Raw genomic sequence first — 23,960 nt, forward strand, 5'->3', positions numbered from 1 at the left:
TTTGTGAACTTTTATTTGAACTATATTCTTATGAATGTAATAGAATCCAAAAAAACCCTGAAGCCTGAGAAAAGTAAAGTCCATAGAAACCTATATATAGTAACCGTATGTCATCTGCATTGAAACTTTTTCAGTTTGCTGATAATACTGAATACACAAATATTACAAATATTGGCTATAGGTATTCAGGTAAGCCAGACATGAAAAAAATTGGTGGATAATTTATTTGTGCAAAGAAATCAGGATGTGACCATTTCTTTTTTTGAAATCTAAGTGTACATATCCTAAATATTCAATTCTAAATATTCTATCCACATTTTAAGTATTCAGAATTGCTGATTCTTGACCTCTCATGCCCCCACAACATAGGTAATTTAGAAATATATACAGAACATTTGATTTAAAAATGATAAAACTATATAACCAAAATAACTGTAATTATGGACATTTGCATTATAAACTACCCCCGGCATCTACCAGTGATTTGCAACAGTCCTGATTTGTTTGATGTTGAGGCAATGGGGAGACTTTACTTCCCTCACCCTCTGTATTCTCTCTTCATTCATTTTGAGGGACCCGTTGATAAAAGAAGATTGCCTTTACCCCTTACACCTCCCCAGTAGTTTTTTGATGGTATCAGGTTGCTGTGGAATGATGTACTTTACTCCATTCACTTATCAGTCTTCTTGTTAGGGTGATATGCTGCTGCTGCACTCTTCCTGCTCCACTGTGTATTTGGTTTGTGCGCTATAGTTCTTCATACTATCTAGGTGTCCTCCTGTCCTTAGACTTTTGGTGGGATGGGGCTGCTGAGTGCCTCTTTATAGGGAAAAAAAAAGCCTTAGTTGGGACAAGAAACCTACAAGTGGGAAAAACTCTGCGTTCAGGTCTTCATGCTCTCTCTTTCCCAGACCCCTTTTGCCATAACTCGTGTTCCATCTTTTTGGATGGAATGGGTTGGCTACAGATGGGTCTTCTGCTATGTGAAGTTCTCAATAGGGAAAATCTGGCTTCACTCCTTTATGCTTAAATTTTTGCCCCACCTGTCTCTTGTCCCATATCTCTAGGATAACAGCAGACCAGCAGCTATTAGCAATAATACCATAGTGCCCAATCCTGCAAAGTCTTGAGTTCCTCCTAGTACCAGAGGAGTCAGTGGGAGATGAGAGGCTCAGCACCTTGTAGGTTGTGACTCATAGTGAAGAAGGTCTTACATGTAGGATAGGTTTAACACTTCCAAGTTGAGATTAGCCATTTAGCTGTTTGCTTTCTTCAACTAATGTCTATCCATTCAGCTAATTTGTCTCCCATTCTCTGGTACTTGGTCATCACTGAAACAGACCTCATCCCTCATGTAAGGTATCATATTAGCTGTTAGAACAAGCAATTGCTAAGCAATGTGAGATTGATATAACTGGCTATCTGGAACTATTGGTCAGGGAAACTAGCCAGTATTGGTTTCAGAGTAGTAGCCGTGTTAGTCTGTATCCGCAAAAAGAATAGGAATACTTGTGGCACCTTAGAGACTAACAGATTTATTGTAGCTTAAGCTTTCGTGGGCCACAGATCTCTTCATCGGATGCATGTAGTGGAAAATACAGCAGGAAGATATACACACACACACACACACACACACACACACACACATGGAACATGAAACAATGGGTGTTACCATACATATTATAAGGAGAGTGATCAGTTAAGGTGAGCTGTTGTGCTCAGGAGAGAAAAATAACTGTTTGTAGTGGTAATGAAAATGGCCCATTTCCAGCACTTGACAAGGAGATATAAGGAACTGTAGGGGGGGTGGGGGAGATAAGCATGGGGAAATAGTTTTACTTTGTGTAATGGCCCATCCATTCCCAGTCTTTATTCAAACCTAATTTAATGGTGTCCAATTTGCAAATTAATTCCAATTCAGCAGTCTCTCCTTGGAGTCTGTTTTTGAAGTTTTTTTGTTGTAATATTGAGACTTTTAGGTCAGTTATGGGGTGGGTATCGATCTAAGATACACAACTTCAGCTACGTGAATAGCGTAGCTGAAGTCAAACTATCTTAGATCGATTTACCTCGGGTCCTCATGGCGCGGGATCGACGTCCGCGGCTCCCCCGTCGACTCCACTACCGCCGCTCGCTCCGGTGGAGTTCCAGAGTCGACGGGAGCGCGTTCGGGGATCGATTGCTACCCGCCGATACGGCGGGTAGTCTGGACGTACCCATTATCACTCCATTTCACTCCCTTCTTTGAATCCCTTCATTGAGCTGATAGCTTTACTAACTTTCTGCATCAGATTTGTGCTTCATTTCCATCTTCAAGGTCCTGCACAATTCTTCCAGGCCTATATCTCTGCTCTTGTTTTCTCTCATTTCTGTTGCCTGTGTTCCACCCAAGGCACACTCATTATGCTGCTTTTTGTTCTTCTCTCTCTTGGCTTCACATCTTCTTCCATGCCACTCCTTACACTTTCAAAATTCTGCTCCATTCTTTAGCTCCTCTAAACATACCTATCCATTCAAATGCCACACCTTAATAATAGCTAAATAGATACAATGGTTGGAAAAAAACAATCATGTTATGAGATTAAACTGTCATCCTGTGTGTCATGTGTGTCCAAGTTGTATTTGACTGATTTCAAGCTTTAACTGTATTATGTGTGCTTGATTTAAACTGTAAAGTCCTTGTGGTAAGAACCGCACATTCATATTTTTCCTCTGGCTTACACTACCTATAGAACAAAAATTTGTCAGAAAAATCTAATGTAACATACTCTATATGAATACAATATGGCTGGGGCAGGAATGATTAAAAATCTTTTTTTTATTTCATTTGTTTTTCTTTGCCCTCAACACCATATATTCCATATTTATATTATCCACAAAATCAAAAAAGGTCACCCTTGTCTGCCATTCCCAAAGCACTCTGGTGTTTTTTGAAATTGTTTTGTTTGAATTGTGCTGAAGTGATTACCCACTGCTTCAGACATGTACTCACTTCAGCACTCTTTGGCTGCAGTCAGACTTCAGAGAAAAGCAAAGGTGTAAAACTCCTTTGTCACTGGTTAGGAGATCATTCAGTAAGGAATGCAACAATTAAAAGCTTTTTTCAAAGTGAACTAGTATAGCTGCAGCTAAATACACATACACAAACATCATATGCATGTGAATGCATGGTGTACAGTGACAGACATTCATTCAAGTCTACCAACATGACTTGCATAGAACATGCAATGTATGCACTGCCTAAGTTTCATTTGCGTGGCTTAAGAATAATGTGCATTTTGGCCTTGTTTTCAATGGAAAAACTGCCAAGTGTCTAAGCGACATCCAGATATTTAGACAGGTATAGGTAGTTACTAAAAAGAAAAAAAAAAGGTACATCTATAGATCATTTTAATCCCATCACTGTTGTATATGTGTTCATATGGTATGTGCAAAGTATTTTGAGTAATCTTATCCTATATGCTGGCATACTTTAATGATTTGAAATTCAGCAATCATTTAACTGTTGAACAATAAATTACTACCATAGCAACCTTGTAATCCCCTGGCTCAGCATCTATACAGGCTCCAACCATTAGCATATATTCAAAATACAAATTAATGTAAACATTTGTATAAAATAAAAAGTTTAGTAAAGCTTATTCATTTTTAATTAATTTAGAGGTTGTCCTCAATTACTGTATATTATAGTGTTAAAATAAATTTCTCGGCTCCGTAATGTGCAGTGTTGCTTTAAATTACAGTCTTTCTACAATAGATTACTTTGCTTTTAATGGTTGTTTGAAATATAAAAGGATTCTGCATAAACCAGGAGCCCAGCTGTGAGCCTCCTGGTATGCAGGAGGAAGAAGATGTAGTTTTGGATATGAGCAGAAAATAACCTGAGGAGCAGCCTCTCAGAATTTTACAGTTTTCAGTACAAAAGGGGAATATTGTTCTTTCTGCACCTTCTGTACTACATTAAACTTCCCAATAGTCAGGTCATTCAAGGCCTCCATGCTTTGGATATCACGTAGAATTAAGGTCAAATTATTCTGCATGAAAAAGAAATTTGCTCCATTCAGGGAAGTTGCTTTCTCCAAAGAGTTGAGAGATTATGGTAATGCGGGCACCTTCTGAGCCCTAATACTGATCTAAAGAACTGGCTCATATACATCGATACTCATCATACCCCTGTATCTCCTTTGCCCACCAATGGGAGATTACTGTCCTAACGGGAAATGGCCTTTTTGAAGATGAGGATTTCTTCTACTCTCTATTCTGTCATCAGTAAGAGACTCAAATCACAAGAACAATTTTAAAATTCTAAATAGATATGCTAGGTTTGTCAGCTGTGAATGGTGTCACTAAAGCCTGGTCAATGCTACAGAGTTAGGTTGACGTAAGGCAGTTTATGTTGACCTACCTCTGTAAACATCTACACTGAAATGTAGTTCCCACCGATGTAACTCACTTCTCTGACTTAATAACTCCACCTCCACAAGAGGCAAAGTGCTTAAGTCAACGCAGTGTCAGTGTAGACACTGCGTTGCTTACATTGACTGTTGCTGCCTTTCAGAAGTCATACCACAATGCCCCACACTTACAGTTAAATCGGTGCCAACATAAGGAGAGTAGTGTGGACATGCAAAAGCGATTTAATTTCTGCAGTGGCTGTATGTCGACATAACTTAGGTCAACTTAATTTTGTAGTGTAGACTGCCATAAGAAAAATCTAGTTTTAAAAGGTCCTCTAAGAAAATGTTGGAATCCATGGCCTCTGAAATTCTCCAGAATGATATTCTGTGATCTATTCTTATTGCGTGGTTTTTATCTTACACTCCGTGACCATCAGCTAATTTTGGAAGTTGCTGAAAAGTTTATCATACTAAGTTACATGTACGGAGGGCTACACAATAGTCTGAGCACTTTATGTCTTGTTAAAAGTAATCTTTTCTTGTGGTGGTTTGCCTTACTTTTCTTCACAAATAATATGAATCTGGATGGACAGGACTTTCTAGGGACATGAAGGAACTCTATACCTCCAGTATTAATTAAACCCATTATATGTTCTTTCTGCTTCCTAACAGCACAGTGGTTGCAAGTGCATGTATCAGAAATGGCAAGAATGCCATCTTTTTTAAAAATAACATTTTATTAGACACCTCTCTGCCTTCATGTTACTTCTCATCCACTCTCGAGTATGTAACTTTTCCTCTGACTACATTATTTGTCTCACCTCCCTGCTCCTGTATCCCTGCATGATCAGCTCTCCTCTTTGTTCACATGTAATGCTGGAACTCCCTTCCTCTCATTTCTCCACAATGCTGTCCTGTTATAAGTTTGCTTTAGGAGACGTGGATACTTAGGACCAGACATTTAAAAGAGCTTGGCACCTACAATTTGGGCCATATTTTCAGAAGAGTTCAGCTCCCATTTAGGTATCTAATAGAAGTGGCTGTATTTTCAAAAGTGCTCAGCATCCAGTAGCTTTCAACAGTATTCAGAGACTGCGGGAGAAAGGGCAAAATTTGGCACCATGCCATATATGTTCATTTTACCTAGTGCTTTATGGGTACTCTTTTAGTTCATTTTTTCCTCTTTATTACTAGTCTGAGGTCATCTCTGCTAAAGGAACAGTAGCTTCATATTGGGAGTTATCCTGCCCACCCATACTGCTGTTGATCCAATGTATATGGATTCTGTTTCCCTCTGTAGTACACAAATGTTATGTTCTTTATTCTTAAGTGACAGCTGGCGACAGGTAAAGTTGGCTCATATTTTGTTCGTTCTGGTTAAACACTTTCATTTCCAAGTATATACCCAGGTTTTGTTTGCTGTATTTTGTTCTCGGTATGGTTGAATGCCATCCCTGGAAAGATGTGTATAGTATTGAATAAATAGCTTGCCATCGGCATTCATGAGTAAATTCTGCAGTTTTTGTTTCAAGGCTTTGACATGTCATCAAGTGTAAATCTATTCTAATGCCAAAATCCCTCTTGATGTTTGATGCCAATCAGTAGCTTTTTCATCTTGAAAAAGGTAGTGAATAATTTGCCCTGTGGATATTGCACAGATACCATATATGGTATGAAATAAAGAGATAGGGGAATCCCATAGCCATTTGTGAAATTCAAATAACTGTGTTAAATCAGTTTGCTTTCCCAAATACTATTAGTAGTCTGGTACGTTTTCTCTCTCTTTCAAAAAGACATAGACTAATTTGCATGTTTGAGATGTGTGGAAACAATATACTGTTTGCTGTGATATTTTATTTCATGAGCAAAAGCCAGTATACTGAAATGGGTGTGCATCATATTATATATTTGTTGATATTAATAAGAATTGTAATCTGTTTTGTTAGCTGTTTTCTAACTGCACTGTATTCTTAATGCACTAAAGCCTGTATTTTCAAAAACCCAACATTCCTTTATGGGCAGACTTTGCATGCATGTTTTTTTCACTACAGTGAATTGTGAGCCCAAAAGATGTCATGGGAAAGGCTAATATTTAGTTCTCTGGTTCATTTGTGGGCACAAAAATATAGGAGTAATTTCCATGCATAAAAAGAAGGCCAGGCTGAAAATATTCAAGATGTTGTTCTAAATCAGTTTATTTGTTCTGATACTCATATTTAGATTATATTAGGCAAAAATAGCCTCCGAAGCTATGTAGTTAATTCCTTTCTAATGTGGAATCTTCCGATATCAAACTGAGATTCATTGATTTTTAGGTTAGAAGAGACCATTATGATCATTTAGTATGACCTCCTGCATAACACAGGGTGATAGCCTTTTACCCAGTAATTCCTGCATCAGGCTCATAACTTTTGCTTGAGCTACAGCACATCATTTAACCATAATTGAAATAAAGTCTCTGTTATAATTTTATAAAACACTTTGTACTGAGATTCGTTGCTTTAAATTGCCGCCTTAGTGTAAACCACTGATAATATTAATATAGTTATTATTTTGCTTACAGTTTGCACTAATGTAGGAACTTTAAAGCAAAGTTACTCAAAGCACCTTTATATACCTTAATTACACTTCCAGATAGGCATTATTTATACCCATTAAAAAGGTGTAAATTTAGGAAAAAAACAAGATGAGTGACTTGTCCATTGTAATACAATGAATGAGTGGTAGAATAAGGAATAGAATTTGACTCCTAATCCTTTGTTTTAACAATTAAACCACTGTGAACTTTATTATTTGATTCTCAAATCTGTGAGGATTTTAGTATGGGAACTACAAAAAAGTAATTACAATAAGTGATGTATTTCACAATTATGAAAAAAAGTGAATCAGTAGTAAAACAAACTTAAAGAAAATAATTTATTTTAATCATGTTCTTTTTAGTTCTGATTCTAAAACCTTCATAGATTGGAGGATCAAATAACTTTTTATTTAGTGCCTTCCACCATAAATGATATTAAAGCACTTTACGAGCTGTGTTTGTAAAAAGAATCAGCCACACATTACTGAAATATGGCTACCTCTGGAATAGAATGCAAATAGCTGTTCTATGACATCAACACTAACTGGTTCTTTTTGGAGAGGAAGTGAAAAATAACTTCTCCAATTGAAATATTCTTTGAACTTTAGATAGGCAGAATATAATAATAAATGTTAGGATTTTGCCAGCAGCCGGGTTAACAGCCCTTCTCTTATAAAAAAATTCCATGGGCTCCTTAGTAATTATTGATGGTCAAGATTTCAGTTTTACAACTCACCTGCAATACTCAAAATATTAGGACTGATATCCAGCTACTAAAGGGTGAACAGCAGAGTAGTCTTATATCATTGGTCCACTAGCTGTACAGTACTATCAGTGTCCTGGTAAGCCGCTCTCATTGTTGGTATACAAAAGACCTGTGACAGATGAAACGTATGAGGCTGGAGCACAAATGAAAAACATCACATTCTGAATCCAATCTATTCTGGGTAGAATGTATTTATAATGTCATGTTGTGGTTGTTATGGAGGCATCAACAAAGTCTCATCCAGTGGAATAGTCCTGTATGGTAGTATTATTATTTATTATTATTAATCATGTTTATTATGGTAGTGCCTAAAGACCAAGCAAGAATGGGGCTCCATTGTGCTAAGAACTGTATAAACACAGATTAGTAGATGGTCCCTGAATGTAGAGTTTGTCTTTTCTATTCAGATTGTAAACACAGGGTAGGGAAAGGGTAACACAAGCAGTGCAAGCAGTGTGATGGCAGTAGACATCATGGTAGCTTGATGGGTTTGTTTTCTTTTTTATGGGTGTGGTTGACGATCAGCTAAATGGAATGAAAATGGAAGGTGGGATGAAAGGGACAGGGCAGAGAAGAAAAGGGTAAGAGGGGCATATGTAGAGTGAAGCTAAGGTGAGGAGGCCATGGGGGAGGGTTTGATCAAACAGTCGGTCAGCATAAAGCCGATAAAGTCCAGTCAGAACTGTAGAAGGTTCTCTGAATGTCCCAAAGTCCCTGCTTTGGCTGCTTCTGCACATGCTCCTACTGGCTGGAGTCCCTTCCTAGTTCCTCCCTGTAGTTTTTACCAGCAACCATATTGGGGGGGGGAAGTACCATCTGGTTTTTAGTGCCCCCCAAGTGGGCCTTCTCCCCTGCTCCGTTTTGAGCCTGGAGGGTGCTGGAGTGGACGGGTGGCCCTGGTGGGCCCCATTTTACACTCTACTCCACCATGCTCCTGCATCTGCTCCTACTGGCTGGTAGACAGGTTGCTGAATTCAGGCTGCTAATTTCCTGGAAACAATCAAATATTTCCTTCTGAAAGGAGCTATCTTTTGTGTCTATCTGTGAAGATAACTTTTGTGTCTGATGGGGACAAATAACACGTCATCTCTTAAATTTCAGTCACTGAGGTTCCAGATGTGCTGAAGACAGACTGGTACCTGTAACTTGGCTAGTAAAATTAAAAAGGAGAAGTATTGCGTCCACCACTAGTTACAGTGTTACCCTGCCTTTCATGAGGGAGGAGTTATCAGCTTCCTCATAAGAGATATTCAGGCCATTGATCAAGAAGCCATTTCTTGACGCTGACATTCTTACGGTCTCCCTGCTTCTGACCTGCTCTTTTTGAGGCAAGCTTATTGTGAAGCTAGTGACAAGGCAACTCTGGCATTAACCAAAGTGCTCAGGTTTAATTTATTTCTGTCAATCAGGTGCAAGATCTGAGGGTCTGACTATAATATAAAAACTATTTCTTATTGATTGATCTCTCAGTGATGGACAAAGAGAGGTTTCCATGTTGATTCTTTACAGCTGTCTTTTGATGCCATTAACTATGAGGTTTTGCTGATGGCATAAACCCTGGCAGGGCTGGATGGGAATGTATTTGGAGTTTTTTGTTGGTTTTCTTTACCAGTTTTCTTTTATCTGAGAGATGTCAGAGTGTTGTGCTGGGAAATTGCTCACCTACTCTGAGCATGCAGCCAAGTGTAACTGATCTCTTGTAGCATCCTGCAGGATTCCATTCTGTCATCACTTTTGTTTAAAAGGTATGTGAGCTGTAGGGGGAAAGTAGCCCATGTGTAAGGGACTGGTTGCCACCAATATGCAGATGACGTGCAACTCTGTCTCTCTGTTTCAGCAGATCCAGAGAGATCGGCAACAGCCCACTTGACAGGCAGATCTGTTTCAAGCAATGTTAACTTCCAGTAGCTGTTCAAGCACTGTTTCCACTGGTGTTTAGGAAAAGCATGCAGCAAAGGGTAACTGATCCCTGACTCTTTGTCCTACACCATCCAGCTTTCAAAGGCTCAGTCACAAAGGGGTTTCCATGGCTCCAGGGAAGGAACAGTGTAAGCTAGGAAACCACTGCTCATGATTTTTACTGTTTTGTGGGCATTTTTAGCTTTCCTTTCTCTCAGTTGCCCTGCTCAGTGGAAGACTTTTGAGTTCTGAAGGGGGACCCTGCAGCTGTGAGGTGGTTTGACTGGGGAGCATAAAATGTGGTGCAGTAGGGTACAGAAATGATGAATTTCTGAGGGAAGGGAAATGGGAAAATAGTTATATGTCTGTCTTAGGTACTTATTGTACCGAGGTACATATTGTCACTATTACCATAGTATGAGTTCCTCACAATCTTTTTAATTTGAGGAAGGGAAGTACTGTTATCCCCATTTCACAGAAAGTTACTAAGGTACAAAGAGACTGACTTACCCAAGTTCATGAAACTCTGTGTTAGAGCAGGAGGTTGAACCTGGTTCTTCCATGTCCCAAATTAGTACCCTAGCCACTGCTCCATCCTTCCTCTCTAACATGCATGAGAGAGAAAAAGATGAGTTGGCAAATGATGAGTGGAAACCTGACTGAATGAAAAGTGAATTGGGTAAGAGTGATTAGTGGCTAAGTGGGAGAGACAAACAGAAGTGAGTCAGGGTCTTTGTTACTGAGTCAGAGGGCTAAATAATGAGTGAATGGTAGGATGGGGCTTGTCTGGTATGTGTGTGTGAAATGCAGGTATATAAAATGTGTGTATGAGTCTGAGAAAGAGAATATCCAGGTATTTAAATGTGGCTGTATGTTAGGAGTGGGAGGGAGAGGGGATTACATGCATGAAAAAGAATATGTAGTAGATTTGTTCCTGAGCTGGCTAGTTTTCCTGAGCATTTTGCAAGACTAGATTAATTAAATTTATTTACACACTTTGCCTTTCATGATCATTTGAAATAATTTTTTACAGGTAACAGTTACTACTTCTTTATATAAAAATAAATTTTAAAAGTTTGAACACCGAATGGATGTATTTTCCTGGTATTAAGAGCAGATTTTCAAAAATGCTCAATGCCCCCAAATCAGCTCCATTCACATTTAAAATATGGTCAGTTAGGTGACTAATTTGAAGCTCTCAGGTGCAGGGTTCTTTTGAAAATCAGGGCAAAAATGTTTTGTTTGGAGTCTTTAATTTTCCATCTGAAGCAGTGTATGAAAAGAACATATGCTAAGGTAGCACATGGTCTCCAGGAACAGTGCTCGGTTACTAACAATGATTGTAGAGAATGGTTGCTGGGCAATCAATAGCACAGTAAACTCAAATCCGTGTGCTTTCAAATACTTATCTTGATTAATGGTTTAACCAGTCATAAAATACTGCGTACCTGTTGTTTAAATTGAATCCATAATGCACTTTAGTGGAAATATAAAATATATCTGATTCTCAATATCTTCTATATGGTAAGAGATAGCACAGATCCAAAATGTTTACAACTGATTTAAAATTAAAAGTTCTAAAACAGAGCTAGAAGAAAAGCTAAATTGATACTGTATACATAAACAGAGAAAAGCCATGCTCCATGATTTTCCAATAGCCATCAGTTAGTTTTACCATTAAGACTAATGCCTAAAACTATCTTTACATTTGTAATAATTTTGCAGTTGAGTGATACATTCTTTTGTCATCTCATGAATATTTTTGGAGAAATTCAGTATATATTGTACTCATTTCTCAATTCCCAGTCTTCCACAATATTAAGGGTATGTATGATCCAAAGCCCGTTAAAGTTAATAGCCGTCTTTCCATTGACTTTAATAGAAGTTGGATCAGGCCATAAGAGAGGCAATCCGATTCTAATAAAAAATGCCACACTATCATGTTATGCTGCATTTTAACCACATTTCCTTTCTTCTTTGGTTTTCATATGCACAATCCCAGCATCTTGCTAATGGTGAGGGAATGCTGAGTAGTTTTATTTTTCCAATCTCTTAATGAGCTCCACACATAGAAATATGCCAAAGTAATTCCTTCAGCCTTCCATTTGAAGAAATATTGAAAGAATATCCAAAATTAACAAGTAACAAGTCCCATAAAATACATTGAAGAGTAGGATAATGGAAGCCACAAAAACATGATACACAAGAATTGCCTTCAATTTCAATATGTCTATGTAAATTCTCCCCTAAAAGTATAAAAGTGACATTCATTCATGATGTCAGAAGAATGTTATTTCTACACTTTGGCTCTGTGGTTTAACACATGTACAAACCTCTTTGTGATTTGTTCTATCTTAGGGCTATTTCAAATGTAATCTATTTATGGGGCTATATTATGTATTAAAATATAGGTTTCTTGACATGTAGCATACGTTTACAGAACCATAAGAATGTCCCCTCTTTAGAGGTCCAGGAATATTCAAAGGGTATACATCTTTAGAACAGAAACCATTTTTACTTTCAAATTAGATTTATAGCTCCAAAATTAAATGTTATTTGTTTTAGTCTTACTTCTGAGTTTTACTGATACAGTGTATTAATGCAAGATGCATTTATAGTACTGCAGGAGTTCTGAACCCACTGAATACAAACAGATATTTATGTATAGCCTTTCATGGCTGTGAGACCCAAGGTGCAGGCTATGTAATTAGCCCTTTTTATTTCCAGTCTCTTGTTCACTTTTGCAGTTTATTACTTTAGATGCTAGACAATTAAACATGTTAGGAGTTTTACAGACACATCTGAAGACGAGGTCTCTCCCCTGAAATGATTACAATTAAAGTGGACAACCCAAATAGATGAAGGAAGGGGAAATAGGATTTGACAAAAAAAAAAAGTAATTGGTTAGTGAAGTTCAACACACATCCTGTTAGCTTCACATTTTTTGTTTTTATATATAGATAAGTTAATGTAGTTTTGTCACTAATTTGTTAAAGATTCTTAAGGATGGGTCTTTTCATTCCTATGGAGTGGGCAGAGATTCATTGTGTTTCCTAAGAACCTAACATATTCATCTGTCAAACATATACCAGACATATGAACATGAATAATAATAATACAGCTGAACAGTATGTCACAGCTAAAATTCAGGTAGTTTTCTATTTGCCTCCATTGATTTTCTTTTTTAATAATAACAATGAAAGCCTGAAGAATGGTAAAGAAATATTTTAAAATTATGCCTACCCTGAAATTTCCCTTTAGGATATATTTTAAAATACCTTGGAAGAAATGTACAGATAACTTAGAAATTAAGTTCTTTTCGTTGTTCAACTAAGACTTCCATTTAAAGCTGAGCTTTTCATGCTAATTGCCTAACACATTTATTAAATGACCATATTTTTAAAAATAAATCTTAATAAGATCACATGATGTGAGGAATAGCAGAAGTTAAACTAGAGCATCTCAAGGATCAGTATACTTGTCTTCAGAAAATTGCACATAGATCAACTATACGTATCCTGGGCACTTTAGACTGAAAGGGGTATGGCTACGAAACAGATCTCATCTTACCGTCTTGATAATTCCTTCATGCCAATACACCTAGAGTCTCCCTAGTGTTTGTTTTGGCTCTGTCAAGGCTTCCCTTCACCTGAACGTGTGGGCTGCCTCACTATCATTTGGCACCTTCAACGTGTCATAAACAGCTGCGTATCTTCGGCTAGGAACTGCTCTGGGATTCATGCCAGGGAAAGTTCTCACCCTGGCCTCTGCTCCAGGCATATGCCTCTCTCCCCTGCTGTTTCCTGGGATGAGGTGTGGGACTTGGCTGCAGTCAGAGGAAGTTCTCATTGAAAGATATGGTTGGGCATGGGCATGATTCCCAGAATGGGGAGTCCCAAAAGGCCACATCCTGACCCTGACCCTCCTCCTAGCAGCCACAGACCCTCCTTCCTTCCCAGCGTAGTACTGCCTACAGGTATCACTGAAATCCTGGAAATGAGCTGCTCCTCTGCTTATATTTACCTGGGAGCTGACCAGTTTCCTTAAAGTTGAGCAACTTTTTAACCATTTTTTTCAAATGTGGAATGTATATTATATGAATTTAGTATCCAAAATTTTAAACTAAATGGTGGGAGGTTGAAATTACAAGAAACTGTGGACATCTGTTTATTCACAGAATGAGCACAGGACGTGCAATACAGTTCCACCACCCCATGCCACCTGTGTACCTCCAGTGTGACCTGGAGTGACTGCCCCTAGGGATTAGAGGTACTCTAGTAATCCTTTGCCTTTCCTTTGAGGCTGTGGACAAGGTACCAAATGGGATGTTGACTTCTGTCCATGAAGAACAGGACTGAAACTACCAGTCTATTTCATGTATACTATCGAACAATTGTCATATAATACTAACTTTTTGTCCCTACCTGCCATGGGTAGATCCTAACCAGCAACCTGAATGTGAAAGACTCTGTTCCTCAGTACCATTACCAGTTCCTTGGAGTATGCAGCTTCAACCCCCAGGCAGAATATCTATCATTTGCCTCTTTAGTGGAGGGAATAGTTAAAAGAAATTTTAATTTGCTGCAGAGTCAAACCTGTTCCATCATCCATCAGAAATAGTTTTACTTTGCACAGGCCAGGCTTTCCCCTTTTCCTCTTACTACATTTGCTCTAGATTTTTTGGTATCCCAAGGAATTCTGCTATATTTAGGTTTAAGAGGTATGCCAATGATGAATTTTTCATTTGAGTTGAACAGTTTAGTCTTCATATCATTCCTACAACGGAATCATTTATATGATGCCTTTTGATGTCTTAATAATAGGTACCATTGTTCTGATTCTTACACAAGCAGATAAATGGGGATAAATATTCTTAGTACACCTTTTTATGAGTAATGTTGAAATGTTAGTCATACCACTGTTCCTTGGCTCTATGAAGCTTAAAGTTTTTAGTTAATATGTTGTAGTTAGCTGCTGACTCCAGTGTATTTCAAAAATATAAGATGCATATATATTTGTGATACTCTAAGCTTGCATATTTGAGGTTTAATTTGAAAAAGGATATAGATGGTATTTTTAAACAGTTTGAATTTTATGTTTACAATATCTGCAACATTTAATTATTAAGTAAAGCTGGAAAACATATTGCAAATAACATTTCTGTATAACGATAATTAAATTCTGCCTGTTATAAAGTTTTCTCCTGATTTTATTTGTAAGAAGCCTTTGTGAAAATATCTCAAATTTCTCCAAATGAAAAACACAATTTGACAAAGAATAAATCATATTAAACGAGAAAATAATTTCAAACAATATCTGTCTTCTTAGAGGTAGCTTTTTTTCAAAAATTTAATATATAAAAGAGAATATTCTGCACCCTTATCACACCAATTCCTCCTCTTCAAACTGCCAGGCAGCAGCAACTAAAAGAAATATTTTGGTGCTATACCCAGTTCACTGATGTAATTCCCCAGCATCTCTTCTGCCTTGTTGATAGAAACTTATGGTAGTGCTGCTACATAATGTTGTTTGTGGTGCTGTTTGGTCTCCTTCTTTTGTCAGTACCTCTGGATCAAAAAGGAGAAAATAGAAACAAATAAATTCCTCAACCACAGACCAGTACATTTATTGCTCTTGAACTGTCACTCAGCCTAAGGAGTATAAAACAGTGGCTTGCACCATTAAAGGTCCAACACTGATTGCTTGAGTTAGAGACTGAGGGCTAGTCTACACTTACCAGCCGAGTCAACGCGGTGAGTTCAACTTCTCGGAGTTCGAACTATCGCGTCTAATCTGGACGCGAACTCCGGAAGCACCACGGTCGACTCCGGTACTTGGACCTTGGACCTTGGAGCCGCGGACTTCGATTCCGCGGCGTCTGGATGGGTGAGTAGTTCGAACTAGGGTACTTCGAATTCAGCTACGCTATTCACGTAGCTGAATTTGCGTACCCTAGTTCGACCCCCGCCCTTAGTGTAGACCTGCCCTGAGACCAGAGGATATATGTGGAGTTTTAAGGCCATCAGGAAGAATAGTTCATAAATATTAGACCTTTACTGAAAAGAGAAGGAAGTTTCCTGAAAGTTTTCCAACAAGTCAAACTCATTTGATCCTGCTACCATAATAAACTTCATCTGGTATAAAAGACAAACCATATATTTAAAAAAATATAGAAAGTCGTCACTTGGGATATGTAAAACTCAGCTAGACAAAACACTAATGAATGTTCTATGGGGAGCAATTCCAAATTGACATGGAGGCAGAAAAAACTAATAGGCCTTTTCCAGCTCTAACATATATGAATTTTATATTAATATATTAATAGAGGTCAACTGAATAAGACAGCCTTTTATTTTTATGTTTCATTTATTAAATAGTCCTTATGCTTCCCTTTAGCCATCCAAGGTTCTTGTCTTCTTTATTCCCTATGAATTCTCCCACTCGTGTTATTCTATTATAAGGTTCATACTGCCTTTGTTTTAGTGAAAAAAGTCATTTTACAGAGGTAGATTCTAGCCAACTGGCTGGACATCAGTATTAGTTCTAGCTAGTCAACCAGTTTTCATGTTCAATGGAATATCTCTGCTTTTTATGTTGTGATTTCTTCCCCCACAGGAAAGATCTTTTGGTACAAACCTAAGAGTGGTTCTTCATTTCCTATCCTAAGGGACTATGTGTTCCCTTTTTTTTTTTAAAGGATCCCTCAGGTTCCCTGGAAAGAAATAAAGCCTCTAGGTAAGTGGGCAGGCAGTTTTTAGCTACCAGTCCATCTCCTTGAACAGAGAAGCTCTGGGCTCTCTGCCAGTCACTTTCCACTTCCAGCCTTGTTACCCACAATATACTGCCACCTCCTCCCTACTATTCTCTGCCAGAGGTACCAGTTAGGAACCAGCAGTAAAGGGAAGTATGGCCTATCAAAAGGGCAGAGAAGGGCAAGGAAGTTCACCAGCAAGTTTGGCTAGTCAGGGGTCCCTGTAAGCAATTTCCTCCCACCTGCAGTCCTTATGTCCTCTGACAGAAACACTTTCAGCACCATGCCCAGTAATGATCATCAGAAGTCCTTAGGAACTGGTCAGTGCATCAGGCATTAAAGACCCGAAGTTTAGTCATTGTCCTAAGCATTAAAGAAAAATAAAACCGAATTGACCAAGAAGTGTATGTGTTTTTAAATTGATTAACACGTGTTCATTGTGTTTGGCTTAAACTAGCCGTTTGCTCCCAAACTAACATAATTTTAAATACAATTTTGATAAAGCAACATGTAAAGGAGAATGCTATATTTTTTTACTAAGAGAAACTCAGGTTTAGGTGCTTAAATACATTCACAAGGCTGTGAAAAAATTAAAACTGGAAGGAAAAATCAAATGGACAACTACAAAATGTTGAATAATTGATTAGATGGTAGTACTGCTGAAAAGGATCTGGGGCTGTAGAGTATCACAAATTGAATATGAGTCAACAATGTGATGCAGTTGTGAAAAAGGCTATTATCATTCCAGGGTATATTCACAGGAGAGGTATATATAAGACATGGGAGGTAATTGTTCTGCTCTGTTGAGCACTGGTGAGGCTTCAGCTGAAGGATTGTGTCCAGTTTTGGATACCACACTTCAAGAAAGATGTGGACAAATTGGAAGAAATCCAAAGGACAGCAACAAAAATGATAAAAGGTTTGAAAACCTGACATATGAGGAAAGGCTAAAATTTAGTCTTGAGAAGAGAAGATTGAGTGGGGACCTGATAAGTGTTCAAATATATTTAGAGCTGTTCTAAAGAGGATTGTGATCAATTGTTCTCCATGTCCACTTAAGGTAGGACAAGAAGTAATGGGCTTAATCTGCAGCAAGGAAGATTTAGGTTAGTTCTAACTGTAAGGCCAGTTTAAGTTCTGGAATAAGCTTCCAAGGGAGTTTGTGGAATTCCCTTCATTGGAGGTCAGGGATGGTCTAGATTGACTTGGTCCTGCTTCAGCGCAAGGAGCTGGACTCGATCACTTCTCCAGGTTCCTTTTGGCCCTTCATTTCTATGATTCTATGAACAGCAAAGAATACCCAAAAAAGTAAGCAAAGGAAAAATAATTAAAATAAAAGTATGCATGCTGGGGGTTAGATTTGTCTGAAAGATTCACGTGCTTGCAGTGGAGACAAAAGGGCATGGAGTTTAAAGATAGTGAGGGGCAGTTCAAAAGTGTAAGCATGAGAATTTATATTTTATGTACTCAAAATATATGTACAACTTGCAGGATAAGATATGGTTCCTGTAGATCAGGTTTTTGTCTTGTTGCATGCTTGTTTGTATAATAAAGTGCAATGGGAAAATTTATCTCATTTTTGCAGAAACAAGCAAGAGGAAGACTGAAAAATTTAAGTTCAGTTTGTAATTTCTTAGTATTCCCCTTTAGTGAAACATGTTTCTTTCATTCAGCATCTGTATTTATAATTTTTTTTAAATATTCTGATTAATGGCTGTCATTAAAATTGTGGAGACATAAACAAATGACCAATAATATTACATGCTAGTCCATATATGTATATGAGTAGATTTTTTGTGTGTGTGCTGCATATCTAAATTAGAATTTATTATTTAATTTTTTTTATAATTTAGTTAATGACAGTTGAGGCATTTAAAATTGGATTAAAATTTAAAACACTGCAAAAATGAACAAAGTAATTTAAGCAACAAAGAATCCTGTGGCACCTTATAGACTAACAGACGTTTTGCAGCATGAGCTTTCGTGGGTGAATACCCACTTCTTTGGATGCAAGAAGTATTCACCCACGAAAGCTCATGCTGCAAAACGTCTGTTAGTCTATAAGGTGCCACAGGATTCTTTATTGCTTTTACAGATCCAGACTAACACGGCTACCCCTCTGATGAAGTAATTTAAGAGAAAGAAAAGGGCTAGACAAACCAACATAGCTCTTCTTTTTGTGCTTAATCTTAATTCCACCTCTGTACATTTCCACCATAACTTTCAATCTCCTCTGTATGTTTAAAAACCAAACATTTTCAAATTTAACCTATATAAGTTGTCTCATTTTCAGAGGTTCTTTACACTTGCAACTACCTGGAAGAGCAGGGGGACAGGTAGACACTTCCACCTTCACTTGAGGCTTATTAAAAACACGAATGGGGTCATAAGAACCCAGAAAGCTGTTCTTTCAGCTATTATTAGTGCACGCTAAAATAAAATAAAATGCTAAAGGCTCTGTTGCACCCCCAAGTTGTCGTCCTCCTCTTTTTGAACTGACTGCCTTCATCCCCCCAGCCAAATCTGGGTATTGGGACTTCAAAACAGACCTTGCAATCCCAGCAAGGTGTCAGGCATCTTCCAACCCAATTCCTCGTCCCTCTGAACTACTTAGTTTTCAAAGCCGAAGTCCTCCTTCTTCCTCTCTTCATCCCTTCTGACAGTATTACCTGGGACCAATGAGCTCTTTAGAACATCAGGCTGTGTAGAAGGATGAGTCCAGAATTTAGTCCAGGTCCTCAAAAGTTAGACATCTTCTCCTCTCTGCACACAATATATTACAATTGTCCCTAGTCTTGTATGAGACCATAAGTCCCTAGATCTTTTCATGGCACTTTTTGCCACTGTGAGTTATCCTCATCCCAGCTAGTTACTCATATACCTTTGTTATAGACCAAAGTGTTCCTTATTGCTGAGTTTAGCTAGATCAGTGGCTCTCAACCTTTCCAGACTACTGTTCCCTTTTCAAGAGTCTGATTTGACTTGCGTGCTCCGAAGTTTCATCTCACTTAAAAACTACTTGCTTATAAAATCAGACATAAAATACAAATTGTCACCGCACACTATTACTGAAAAATTTTTTACTTTCTCATTTTTACCATACAATTACAAAATAAATCAATTGGAATATAAATATTGTGCTTACCTTTCAGCGTATAGTATATAGAGCAGTATAAACAAGTCCTCGTCTGTATGAAATTTTAGTTTGTACTGACTGTGCTAGTGCTTTTCATGTAGCCTGTTGTAAAACTAGACAAATATCTAAATGGGTTGATGTCCCCCCTGGAAGATCTCTGGGTACCCTGGTTGAGAACTGCAGAGCTAGATGGTCTCTGCATGGTCACCAATGCCCTCACATCAGCCTCAGGCCAGTTGGCAGTATGCTCACAGTACACTACACCTCTGAGATTTGCTAGTGATTGAAGCAATATGAAATAGACTGCTGTTGAAGAGGTTGATATCTGTGAAAATAGCGTACAAATGACCTCCATAATGGTACACCGTTATTTGTACAGAAAATTTACTGCTGCAAAACTTGATCCCTGCGTAGAGGAGTGAGAAAGTGGACCAGACAGACCATCTAGGGAGTGACCAGTCCACTGTTAATGGCAGAGGGCAGACTATTTGCACCATTGGAACTATCATACTAGTGATTCATATCCAGAGTGCCATTGCAGCTCTGGAGGGAACATGATATTGCAGACTACAAAGTGATTAGCCTTCCTCAAAGCAAATCTAATCCAAATGGTGGTGTGAATAAGTGTCTGCACCATTAGGAGCATTTCAGTGTGTAATCACCTGGTTTCAGAGTTGGTTCAGAGGGGGCCCAAACAATACCAAGTTTCAGTGGTTGAATAATGTCATCCATGATTTTGAAATCATCTAATGATCTCTTCAAGGTAATCTATTTTAGGAGAATGAATCTAATTACTGTAACTTCTCATAATGTAGGTTCTTCATTTTTTATTCTTTTGGAGTCATTAAAATGCAGTGCTCTTGGTGGATGATTTAGGGGATTACTAATGAGATATAAAGGCTTTGCTTTCGTAGGTGACTTGAATCAGATCCAGCCCAGATAAATAGTGACTGAAGGTTGTTGCCATGTGATGGCTGTTTGTTGGCCCATATAAAATGATTTTGGTAGTCCCCCTCCAGTTCTCAGTGGCCAGGAGCCTGAAAGCACCAGTATAGTTATAGCCTGCTCCCTCATGGGCAGAGGCCAGTGATTGAAAAGGTGTGAAGATTGAACTACCCTTACATCCAAGTAAAGGATGTGGCATATTGACATGGTTGTGAAAATTGCACTGCTCCGGCTCACTTTGTATCTGTTCTGGATAAAAATGGAGGTTTGAAGACCCAGGGTTGTCAACACCACACCTCTTACAAGCACTAATTCACAACACATTACATTTAAAAAGTTAAAAATATTACTGTGTATGAAATAATGATTGAACCTGATAAAGCTTTAGACAATCAAAGTGAGCATTCCTAATAAGATTTTCAGGTTCATAATCCTAATTAAAGTCCAGGTAGAGTTTTTAAATAATTGAGATATTTTTTATGACTGCTAGAAAGGTAAAGAAGGAAAAGGAATAACTGTCATTGATTTATAAGAATGGGGTATGCAGTATCAGAACACAGAATAATAGAAGTACATAAAGTGAAAATGATTGTAATGCTTGTTGTTTGATGCTAACAACTTCCCTGTATATTTATTTATTTTACACTACTGTATTCTCTTCAGTCTCTTGTGCATCATACATAAATGATTTGCTCTATCAAAAGTAATGTCAACTAGTTTCAAAAAAACTAAGGAACAAATACATTATCTTTAATGTATTTATTACATGTTCTACAAGAAATTAATATCATTTTTGTCATGGTCAGCTTCCTAAGCCATATCTGCAACTTCTGGATGAAAAGGGGAGATAAAGACCGAAACTAAGGGAAACTAGAGGGAAGAGAGATTCTTAGGTAAGCAGTTACAGCAGATTGGAGTGGATGCCCTACTTAATACTACCTGTCACTTTAGATGTGACAAGATTGTTTTAGGCTTTCCATGACTCATTCACTTTTATAAAGCCTTAGATATATCTGTGTCAAGATGGCAAAATAGTCCCACATAGTTGATTGTGTTTACTTAATTAAGAAGTTAGAATATGTTGCTCAGTTCTTTTTCTCCAACAATTCTTCTTTCTCTGATTTTTCAATACCTAATTATTTATCCAGATTAGATTTTGGAAATGCAGAGTGTGAATGATAACTTGGATAGCTGGTGCTGCTATAAACAACAAGATGAAATTTCTTTAGTTTTGGTTATCTATTTAGCAACTGTTGTTGAGTTTTTCACATTTATTTAAGGTGATGCAGAGAAGGAATAGACATGAGCCCTTGGTGGTGTTCAATATTATTGCTGGTTTTATGATATTAATAATTCTTCATTCTCCAAATAGCATAAGAAATAAACTACTACTAATTGCCAGGCTGATTCTAAATAGACTGAAGGATTCTAAACTTGCTTCAACTTACTCTTATTGTGGTGGTAACCTAGCTGTGCTGAGCTGTACGTGTTTGAAAAAACAATACTAAAAAAGTCTACTTCTGAGGGCTTTCTTACTAGCCAATGCAAGTAGTCTTCCAATCAAGTAGAAGAGGCAATAAGCCTTCAAATTCTTGGTGTCAGTACCGATAGTATTACTTCATTTTTTCAGTCTGATACTCAACACTAATATCATACTGTTATTTATGAAGTGATAATTGGTCAGGATACTGAACATACAGTGGAAGCAACAGTATTTGCAAATATTTACAGTAATAGGATATTCCTTTTGAGAAATATGGGTTTTTTTTCTGAGTTCACTGGAGGACCAAAATATTGGCTCCAATAAAACTAATGATGTATTGATACTGAAGAATTCAGGTATTCAGCCAGCCTGTGGTACTAGGGGAAAGCATTTTCTTATTTTGCTACTACTATAGTTGGGTTTCCTGCCTGTATCACAGAGATGCCAACACTTCTCTGAGACTTTTAGGGTTGTTTATGAAAAGAATTAGGGAGGTTGCTTGGACCTCTGTCTCCTCCCCGCCTCCTCTCCCCTCACCTCTTCTCTTAGAAAGCTAGACCTCTCTTCCCCCGCCCCTTTTCCTCTCCCTGCAGAAACTGGGATGTCTCTCCCACTTTTTCCCCTTTCCTCCCCTGCCTCAGAAAAACTGGGACCTCTCCTCCCTCCTCTCCCTGTCTAAGGCAAAGGGGGGGAACCTGCCATCGTTCGTCACTGTGCCCTTAACCCTCACCCCCAAACAGGCAGAAGCAGAGAATTGGTCCTCAGAAAGCTGCACTTCTGTGCTGCCTAGGGCCCTTAATTACCTTGGCCGGTCCCAGGCCTGAACCTCCTTCCCAGGGTGATCCTCGTCCTCTTCTCCCTGCTCTGTAATATTCCCTCTCTCCACTTCTGCTGCCACCGCCATCTCCTCCTGCCCCTCCAGCTTCTCCTCCCCCACAGACTGTGCAGTGAGGGTCTGATCGGGGACAAGCTGCAGCAATTGTCAGTGGGGTTTGGTGCACTGTATTCATTGATACCTAGAGTGTTAACAGTAGTCCAGCAGGGTCCGCACAAGGTAGTTAGCACACAACATGCAGATTGTGGTGTGGACAGTGAATCCAGAAGCACTCCCTACCTAGTCACTGCGCGATCTGCACATGTGCCAGATGGATGGTAAAGAATAATGTCCCCCATGGCTACAACCCTATTTGCTGTGTTCAGTCAGTCAGACCCGACTGGTGGTGAGTGACATACACACATATCTTTTATATATAGAATGTATGTACTTGCAAAATTCAGAGATATAAACCTGAATTAGTAATTTCATAATTACGTGTAAAAACTGGGAGGATTACAAAAAATTAGGGAGTGTTGGCATCTCTGGTATGGCGTCCAAACCGTCCCAGGTCAGGTGTTTTTCTTCTTTACTCTACAGGGTGCAAATTTTATCTTCTAAGGAAAACAATAAGCTAGATTGTCTTTAAATGATTTCACAAAATCTACATAGTTAAATTTGGAACAGCAAAAATCAAGTACTGTGCAAGCTTTCAGGTGTTGCAAATTCCAGTAATAATATACAAAGGAATAGTTCCACATAACAGTGGTGAGTAAAATATGCATACATGTTGGGTTACACTCACCTTTAGAATTTCACATTTGGTTCCACTGTGAGAAATGAATGAAGCACCTAAAATGTATTGTGCACTATAATTGTGTTGTAGTTATTTCACGTTAAGTTTTAGTTAGACAAGAATGTGACAAGACCATTTAATTAGTCAATAAATATCTGTCGCTGGAAGTTGACAACCCGGAAAGTAGTCTGTTTTGGCATTTTTATCCACCACAAGTTCTGTCAGGCCATATGTGTCATTAGATGTTGTGCAATACCTCACCTTATACTTGAGCACTTTAAATGAGATGTTTTTAACTTTAGTTCTCATTTTGCTGTTAATGATATGTTGACAAGAAGGGTGGAACTTTTTAATAAAAAATTAACATTTAAAGGGCTTACATAACAAGCACTGCG

At 38.2% G+C, this 23,960-nt stretch overlaps 1 protein-coding gene across 3 annotated transcripts in view; it reads left to right on the top strand.

The window, feature by feature from the left end:
- ELP4 (elongator acetyltransferase complex subunit 4) overlaps positions 1–23,960 on the top strand; it is a 269,273-nt gene that overhangs the window by 208,126 nt on the left and 37,187 nt on the right. Inside the window, exon 10 of one of the 3 annotated variants that reach the window (XM_039535841.1) lies at positions 21,279–21,365. The exons of the other annotated variants lie outside the window; for them this stretch is intronic. Coding sequence (XP_039391775.1) covers positions 21,279–21,323 — 45 coding nt within the window. The 3' untranslated portion in view covers positions 21,324–21,365. The remainder of the gene's footprint in view (positions 1–21,278; positions 21,366–23,960) is intronic. 3 annotated transcript variants of the gene reach the window in all.

This window comes from Mauremys reevesii, linkage group 4, assembly GCF_016161935.1.
Source record: "Mauremys reevesii isolate NIE-2019 linkage group 4, ASM1616193v1, whole genome shotgun sequence".
Classification (NCBI taxonomy): domain Eukaryota; kingdom Metazoa; phylum Chordata; order Testudines; family Geoemydidae; genus Mauremys; species Mauremys reevesii.